The 9,374-nt window shown below is 43.0% G+C and overlaps 1 protein-coding gene across 1 annotated transcript; it reads left to right on the top strand.

Moving 5' to 3' along the window:
* The first annotated feature begins 869 nt into the window (after positions 1–869).
* On the top strand, positions 870–7,039 carry si:ch211-212k18.5 (sal-like protein 4). Its single transcript, XM_060924393.1, has 3 exons — positions 870–945; positions 3,295–6,602; positions 6,797–7,039. Exons 1-3 carry the CDS (start codon positions 870–872, stop codon positions 7,037–7,039), a joined length of 3,627 nt encoding a protein of 1,208 aa, XP_060780376.1.
* Positions 7,040–9,374: the final 2,335 nt, after the last annotated feature.

Here is a 9,374-nt window from a genome sequence, read left to right as displayed (position 1 = left end):
AAGGGGTGCATTAAGGGTTTCTATATCCTTTTTTGGTCTACTTAGTACTTTTGCACTACTCCTTCACTGCCTTATTTTTTTTCTCTTTATATATTTTGCTGCTGTAACAATGCAAATTTCCACATGTGGGATCATAAAAGGCTATCTTATCTTATCAAACCTTTCTCACTGTTGAAGTTGTTAGAATTATTTGAGTAATTCTCTCCATCCATCCATCCATCCATTTGGGGCATGTTTGGGTGTTTTGTTTTTTTTAGAGTGCTGGTGCTGAAAGGGTTGCTTACACTCAGCGCATTTTACACTTTTTTTTTTGTTCGGAATTACAGAGTGTGGTTAATGATATGAATATAATTTTGCTTTCTGACAGTGGACTGCCTTTAATTGCTTTGATGGTGTGAGAAATGCGATGCGAGGGATCAGGAGAGGAGGAAAAAGAAAAAAAAAAGAAAGAAACGGTGTTCCACGCTATTGAAATGCTAATGTCAGTAAAGAACAAGGAGAGATTGTGTGTGTGTGTTTGGGAGTAAGGGGTACATGCACAGCGTGCAAGTTTGAGAAAGCGGGGACTTGTTGAGGAAATAACAGCACGCGCGCACTCGCCAGCTCGCGCCGTCACGGTTGCTGTTGTGTGTTGAGCGCGCGTGCTAAACTTTATCGATTCATTTCCAAATAAGGTGCACTCCGCGCGCGACTTTACATTGATGTCGCGCAAATTCGGCGCGTGCGGTGCTCAAGTTTTGTCGTCGCGTGATAGTCTCGACGCGTAGTGTCGCTTTTACTGACGAATTCAAGACCGCGTGGAACCTCCAGGGAGACCCGTGGACTCCGGCTGATGACCCCGTCACTAGTGTGAGCTGTGGCCGTGAATCATGTCGCGCCGAAAGCAGAAACGACCGCAGCAGCTCGTTAACGCGGATCCGGGGGGCACGCGCCTGGCATCGCAAGGTGAGGGATTTATTGGCTTCTTCCAACCATGTGCTTTTGAATTAAGAGGTGCCACACCAGCAAGGAACATAAACAAATGAATAATTGTTCATTGTTAGCTTTGCACAACACACACACACACACACACACACTAATGCCCATCCTGTCCGTGATACAGAGTATTTATTGACCCTTTTGATTGGTGGCCTGTCTATTGTCATGTCTAGGCAATAAATTACCTCTAATTGTACGGTTTGTACCCGGGACGTTACTTTTATATCCAAAAACAAGACCTAAAATCAACCTTTGCTGAACTTCAAAAACTTCCCCAAAGAGAACATTACGGCCACGGTCCCGAAACTTTTAGTTGTCGTATAACCTTTAAGAGAACGTTCCCAGAACGTTATAAGCCCAAGTACAATGTCCCAGAACACTGTGGTTCCCAAAAAATAAACATAACCCTCGTTATGTGTTTGCTGAGAAATAGTATTGATTTAATACGTAATTTCATGTAGCAAGCTTGTACTGCTATAAACTGGTGGTCTGAACTTTATAGAGTTCATGCAAAGTGTGCACTTTACCAACTGATGAACTTGTTTAAATTTTGCTGCCAGACCACAGCCACAACACAGCCTTGATGATATAATATCACAGGCAGGATATAGACCAGAACTCACAGTTGATCCTCTTTTCCACACTCGATATATTCAAAATGTGTTTTTTTTTAAATATCTGGCTATTTAATGGACTGTATATTGGATACTGGATCACAATACAGCATGTCTGATCTTTACAAGTCAAGACTCAATGATATTTGGCCATACCCTGCTATCTGGGTAGCAACAGCACCGTAATGGCTGTAGTGAGTGATTCTGTTGTATGCAGTGAGTGGGGTCATTGTTCAGGAGATTCTGCTCAGATTTCTGCAGTGTATATGGTACCTGATCATCCTGTGGCTAGCTAATAGCTTAAGATTTGTTTTTGAAAGAAGATTGAAGATTTTTTTTTTTCCCTTCAGGCTTGTAAAGAAAAAAAATTGAAAATGCCATTGGGTTGGTTTTGACTATTGTGTAACTATAGTCATTACTTTGACGTGCATCATTACTCTGGCCATAACTGTGTTATCTTTTTAATAGTACCAATTTTCCAAGAGACTTCCAGCATTCTCTGCTTGACTGCTGGGGGTCTTTTATTCATTTAGAAAACTTTACTATTCACTGTGAATAAGGTGCAGGCTATGGGGAGGGGAAGAAGGGTTTTTTGGGTAAAGATTAATCTCTTCTCTTTCTATTCTCTTTTTCCTCTCTCTTATTCTGTTCCCTTGTCCTCCCCTACTCTCTACTCAGTTAGTAAACCCCCACCTCCCCTAATTCTATTCACCACATACCCCTACTCAGTTGGGGGTTCTATTGGGTAGGATGCAGATGGGTAAAGAATTTCTCAAACATACAGAACTACTAAAGGTGTGCTTTGCTGATTTAGTGCACTTTCTTGACTTGGCTGACCTGGTTTGGTTGAATCCATTAATGTTAAGATTTATTGAGATTTTACAGGTGTGATGACATAGCATTGTGTACAGTTATTCAAAGTGCACTGGAGAGTAGCGTAGTCTGTCACTCAGCTTTCCAATTCCCAACCCCCGTCTTTATTTTCTTTCTCTCTGCTGAAGATTCTGAAAGAATTTGACCTCTGGGCTCTCGAGGTCAGATCAACTGGCCAATCAGGGCACGAAGACAGTGCCCAAAACCCATAGTATAGGCTGACCTGTGACCTTGTGTCAGGGGAAGGATGAATGAAGAGATGAAAGACAGAACCGATGGAAAGAGTGCTAGGTTAAGAGGGTTATGGGTTGTTGTGGTGATACCCATTGTCCTCTACAATGTGTTGCTATAGCAGCAAGGTGGTCAGTGGCCTGTGGCAGGAGTAAAAAAAGAAGGTTGTTCATCAGAGATTGTTTCTTTAATCTATAAGTGGGGATACTTACGATCATAAAAATGTAAAAAAAACAAAACAAAACTGGTGTTGTACATAAATATACAGTATTTAAGAAACACAATGCATAACAACCTTCAGACTGCACTTTACCAAACACCTGCAGGATTCATCTGTAGCAATGTAATACAGTTACCAAAATTAAGACAAATGATTATAGATTTGTCTCTAATTGTCTAATATGAAAGTTTGTTAAAACTGATTCTTACCTTATAGTTTAAGACTAGATTTTCTCAGCTCCATCTAAATTTAGGGAACTGATGAAGAAAATATGCTTAATAAGCACATTCTAGGACAGTCTGACTCTGCTATACATGAGGCTTGTGATGAGAAAGGTACACTGTTTAATTCCCATACTTCTATGTTATTGTTTTACAGATAATCAGTTGGCTGTGAAGTCACCATCAAATTCTCTTGCTTCAGAACCTACCTCATCTTCCTCATCATCTCCATCTCCCTCTTCCCTCCAAGATTGTCAACCTCCCCTTGCCCCAAGGCCATCACCTGGTGGCCTACATGCTCCTTCCCTTCCAAACGAAAGTTCCTCCCCTCCACACTGGCCCAGCCATATTGTCCCCTACACCACATCTCTTCCAAATACCCATTCTTCTCTCTCCCCAGATTTTCCACACCCTTCCCTGTCTTCCCAGACTCACTCCCCTCCTCCTGTCCAGCAGAAGGTTTCCCAAAATCCTGTACATCAGCCTCATTCCACCATATCCTCTCCTCAGATGGGTATCTCTGCCACAACCACCAGCTCATCCTCCACATCCTCATCATCTCTCCATGCTATTTCACATCCAAGGAGCCCTAATTCCACACAGCAAACCCCTTCTAGTATACCAGAGGAGGTTCATGTGCCACCTACCCTGGCTGTGCTTTTAGAAGAACTTAGGGTCTTGCAACAGAGGCAAATACACCAAATGCAGATGACTGAGGAAATTTGCAGACAAGTGCTACGTTTGGGTGGAGTAATCGCCAACCAGGATACAGCATCTCTGGAAAACCCTCAAAGAACCTCTGAATCTCTCTCATCTTCTCTATCCACTTCAGGTCCCTCCCAAGCTACAGCCTCTTCCATACCCTCCTCTCTTCCAACACTAATCCAAGAATCTGTTTCAAACGTGAACACCTGTAATACTAATGTGCACAAAGATTCATATTCCTCTTCATCATCCACACCATCTTCTTCTGCCTCACCTCTGGTGTCCTCAGGAGCTTCTGTGCTACCTCTTTCATTATCTTTGGGTATTCCCCGTTACCTCCATGAAAAGTCCCCTAACACATCATTGAGCCAGACCAGTGCTGTTAGTTACCAAACTCCTTCTCTGCTCACGTCCAGCACCCAGGAGCAACTGTCACTCAGCTCTGCTGTGGGAACGTCAGCTGGGTCATTGAGCACCTCAACAGGGCGCCAGCAGCATGTCTGTCGATTTTGTGGTAAAATTCTGAGCAGTGACTCATCCTTACAGATTCATCTGAGATCCCATACAGGTGAAAGGCCATACCAGTGTCCTGTCTGTCTCAGTCGCTTCACTACACGTGGGAATCTTAAGGCCCACTTTCTGCGCCACCGTGAGCAGAACCCGGAGCTGTCACTTTCCCTACTTCCACCTGCTCTGTCAGAGCAGAACCAGTCGGGATCTGGGCTTGTGGCAGTACAGAGACGCAGGAAGCGCCGTGCAGAAGATGAAGAGCCTTTTATGGTTAAAGGTAGTGTGAGTGTTCCAGATGGCTTAGCTCTAGGTTTTTTGTCTGGTTCATCTTCTCGCCTGTCTTCTTCCTCTTTGCCACTCCCTCCCAGTGTAGATTTGGCTCTCTTGTCCACTGCCCATTCCCTGCTACAGCTCAATCGTGCATCTGCTTCAACAGTGGCATCTGCTTCAGCTAGTATACAACCTTCCTCTGCATCTACCACCCCCTCTTCATCTTCCTCTGCTATAACAAACCAGTTTAAAGGTGCTAAACAACAGAGGTTTGATGAAAATACCCCTCCACATTCCACCATACATCCCACTTCTCCATACTCCCAGCTGGCCCACCTCCCCAAGATCCTGTTCCCCTCGGGTCCCTCTCCCCATCACCCTGGCCTGGCCCTCCTCCGGCCTCCTCACCTTCCCTCCCCTCACCCCCAGCTCACTTTTCCTTTTTCCCCTTACCCCAAACCCCAATCCTCATCATCCTCTTCCTCCTCCCCATCTTCTTCAACTGCTACTTCTGACACCTGTAAGCTCCAGAGACTGGCACAGAAACTGGAGAAGCAGCCTCCATCAAAACCCTTCACTGAAGATCAGACTAATGTCAGTAATCAAGCTAATGATGTTCCCACAACCACTAACACTATTTCAGAGTACAGGAGGGAGATGATGACAGCCTTGGGTCTAAATCCTAATCCCAGCAGTGATCTGAGTACCCAGAGTATCTCTGGATCAATTCCCTCCCTACCATCTCTGGTGCCTAACCAATGTGGAGTTTGTCTGCGCATACTTAGTTGCCCCAGGGCACTTCGTCTTCATCAGGCCACTCACCTTGGTGAGCGTCCTTTCCCCTGCAAGCTTTGTGGTCGCTCTTTCTCCACTAAAGGAAGTCTAAGGGCTCATCTGGCCACCCACAGAGCACGTCCACCAAATACACGCACACAGAATTCCTGCCCACTCTGCCAGCGAAAATTTACCAATGCTGTGGTCCTACAGCATCACATTCGGATGCATTTGGGGGGGCAATTGCCACCGGAGGGCAATGGAGATCTTGGAACAGAGGAACAAGCTGATCAAGTGGGCAGTGTTATACTGCCAAAGACCATTCAATCTCTTCCTCTTAATATGAGTATGAGTGTTTCTTCTTCTATTGCTAGCACACTTCAGTCAAGCACTGTTTCAAGAACTAGCACATCACCTGATGCAAAACAAGCAAAAGATTCCAATAAAGATGCATGTGATGCACCTGTTAGTCAAGCAAGTCTGATTACTGATCAAGTCTTAGAGAAGCAAGACCCCACTAGCCCATTTACCAGTGATAGCACATCTGCCAACTCCTCTCCTTTAGAAGATCCTGACAATGATACTAACCCATGCAGTGTTAGTGATTATAGTCTCAGTGCTCTCAAAGCACTTCATAATAAGCCGCAAACTTGTCCTGTAGTCAGTCAGACTAAGGAGGAGGAGGATGAGAACATTCCTCTCTCCCTCTGTACCAGAACCAATTCCCAGGATTCTTTGCCCAACAGCAGAGATTTTACAGGACCTCCTCATCTGGTGGTCAGTGAGCCAAAATCCAACCCTCAGTCTGCAGCTCTTGATCTTTCTCCAGCACTCACACCACCCTCCAGCCCATCCCATCAGCCTAAGCCAGAGCTCAGAGGTACACAGAAGGCCATGCTTGTTAATGGAAAGGGCCTAGATCCTGAGCCCAGTGAAGGAGGTGAATCATTGCCCTCAATAGGCAATAATGGAGCACCAGAGGAGGAGAGTGAGAACACAGTACCTAGGGATGCTCAAGATTCCAAGAGGAAGGAAGGGGTTATCAAACCCACAGAGATAAATCATGGCAATTGGGCTAAAGATGAAGTAGAGAGGGAAATGACCCAACCAGATACTCCAGCGATTCCACCACAGACTGCTCGTTCTGAGAAGCCCTACAGCTGTATGCACTGTGGCAAAGAGTATGCCAGCCGCAGTGGACTAAAGGTAAGGGTTCTGCGACATGTCTGTATCGGTCATTGCAATATATGTTGAAGCTTCGTTTGCAACACTTTCCATGATTGTTATAAAACTATACATTGATATAAGCTTAGGGTAGGTATTGGAACGGAGTAAAAAATGTATTGTTGTTATACAGACATCGAGAAACTAACTGTGTGTGGGTGTGTGTTTGTTTTCAGGGACACATGAAAACCCATAGCACAGGTGTGACCAGTGAGCTGAATGCATCAGTTGTTCCACAGTCCTCAGAGGGAAATTATAAAGACACTATGGAGGCTAGTCCTCATGCTTCCAGAGGAACCCTGCAAGAAGACACAGAAAATGGGATGGAAAAGACTTCAGAAAATGTGTCCTTAACAGAGGATTCACTGGCTGCTGCTGATTCAGCAGATGGAGGACAGGAACCTGAGGACAGGGCCTAAAAGAATGTAAAAGAATGCAGACACGTAATGTTTGTCAGTTTTTAATCAAACATTTTTATTATTCTTGTGTTAGATGTAGCTCTTAAATCTGTGATATTGTAGAATAATAGTGATTCTGTTAACATGGTAATATTAGTGCTTTTTTCTAAAGACAAGGAAATGTTGATGTACACAAAGCAACTCCTTGATATCAGATATCAGCATTCTTAGAATCAGGATCAACGGTTGAAAAAAAATGTTGGTATTCGTATATTACAAATTGTACAATATGTTGATTTCTGACCTTTTAGAACAAATATAATGCCAACATAAGTAAGATTAATTGAAGACAAACAAGAGTTTGCATACAATCTTATATCATCAACACTGGTCAGCTCTGTAGAGGTGGACAAAAACGGAATCTGACATTTCTTTCTTTCTTTTATTTTTTTTACTGGTTTTCTCTCCCTTCACTGTAAGCATAATGCTTCTGTATGTACTACGTTATTCTTTGTAGCAGCGCTGCGCTCAACATGTTTTAAAGTCTTTTATTATGAGCGTTTATTTCAGTAAAGTTACACTGTAAAATTTAATGAACCAGGAACTTACATATAGTATGCTTTCAGTATGTCTCAGTATGCAATTATTTTCATTGGATTCATGACTATATCCATTGTCCATATTTTACTGTAGTATTGTCCAGGTGATGTAGTTTATTGAAAGTTAGGAATACTTTTTACACACTAGAGCAGCTTCAGTAAGCATAATTGACTTGAGGAATGATGAGAATGATGATTGTTAAATTACACCTAAAATCTCTCGGCAGAGTGATGACCTGATTTGTATCTGCAAGCATATGCACATGCAGCACCCTGGTTTCATTTACAGCATTTAGTTGGTTTGCCCAAATGGTTCTTTATTTTCTTTCTTGAGTTTCTCAAGAAAAATGCTGCCCTTTGTCGGTGCATTGCACTGAACTCTATTTTGCTCACTTAGCTTTTTTTTCTTTAACTTTGTGTGTCCCCCATCACTGTTGCCTTTAAATTTTTTTTTTTTACTTCATTATTTTGAAGGTTAGGAATAAAAGCCGAATGAATGTCATGTCATTCAGATAAATACTTGTGTGATGAGCTTTTATGTGTGTATCCAGGTGTGTGAAAACCTTGTAGCAAACATGCCAAATATTGTACTGTAATATTATACACTTGTGAAGAAGAAAAAGGGCTCTGTGTTAAAAGTCCTGAATTTTAATTTAGCCCAGTTTGGTTGAATTACCAAATAGACAGGAGAATGACTGCCATAACAGTCATTCTTCTGTCCATTCGTTTAGACTGTGTGTTTTCCCAGCCTCAAAACTCTGTATCTGCCCCAGAGATCTTTTGTCTACTTTTTTTTGGTGCCCTTTCAAAGTCTATTTCCTTTCATATGGCTTAGTTCACCAGATCTGTGGTGTGCATGTTGATAGGTATATGTGTGTATGCTGTGTGTCCATGACTCTGTGTGTGTGTGCGTACGCACTTGTGCACTGTGATTGAGTGTGCAGCTGTAGGCACCCCCTCTACTCACTCACTCCTCTCCAACACCCTCTTTCTGTGTCACGCTCGCTTTCATATGCTCTCTCTTTCATTTTCTCTTTCATTCTCACTCTTTCAGCCTCTTTCCATCCTCTGCTCCTCCCTATGTAATGGGACTGACACACAGGAAGCTCTAATCCTTGCACAATGATCCCCTTACCCCACCCAAACGTCTCTGAACCTGTGGCGAAAGGGGGGTGGCAGTGGGGACCAACCCAGCCAGCTGTCCCCAAAATGCCTCCTAATCCTGCTTCTGCAGAGCCCTTGAAACCATGACAACTGGTAACCAAGGAGAAGAATGTTGAGGTTGAGAGGGAAAGAGACAATGAGCCCAAAAAAAGGGTTAGAAGTTTGTACACACACTTTCGGAAGTGACACAAGGCATGTCTCAATCAAAAGTACAGGAGAGGAATAGACTTATTGAATGATAAGAAAGGAGAATAAAAATGCCCGAGTTATTAAGTAAGTAAATAGTGAATCCTGATCACAAGTTCCCTGTGCTTGTTTTTCCCCTGGGATATATTGTTACTTTGACTACAATGGTTATATTAGTTGGTTTAATCTACCTTGAAGTTGTCCATGCGCCACAGGGATTAGGTGTTTTCACTGAGTAGCCACACAAAATGTTATTTCAGATTGGCTGTGTGTGGTTGTGTAAGCATATCCAACTTTACTAAATCTTTGGCATATGAAGCCTAATTAAAAAAATAAATTAACTTTAAACATAGATTATAAAATACCAGGAAGATTCTACATGTAAAAAGACGAGCATATATGGCTGT

Source organism: Neoarius graeffei, chromosome 1 (assembly GCF_027579695.1).
Source record: "Neoarius graeffei isolate fNeoGra1 chromosome 1, fNeoGra1.pri, whole genome shotgun sequence".
In the NCBI taxonomy this organism is placed as follows: domain Eukaryota; kingdom Metazoa; phylum Chordata; class Actinopteri; order Siluriformes; family Ariidae; genus Neoarius; species Neoarius graeffei.
This window is presented reverse-complemented; position numbering and strand designations above follow the sequence as displayed.

What these genes read in the sequence shown, in the direction of transcription:
- si:ch211-212k18.5 (XM_060924393.1), top strand. Translation starts at nt 870, where the DNA reads ATGTCGCGCCGAAAGCAGAAACGACCGCAGCAGCTCGTTAACGCGGAT. An exon ending in CACGCGCCTGGCATCGCAAG is followed by an intron (nt 946 to 3,294) that starts GTGAGGGATTTA and finishes ATTGTTTTACAG; the next exon opens with ATAATCAGTTGGCTGTGAAG. An exon ending in CCAGCCGCAGTGGACTAAAG is followed by an intron (nt 6,603 to 6,796) that starts GTAAGGGTTCTG and finishes GTTTGTTTTCAG; the next exon opens with GGACACATGAAAACCCATAG.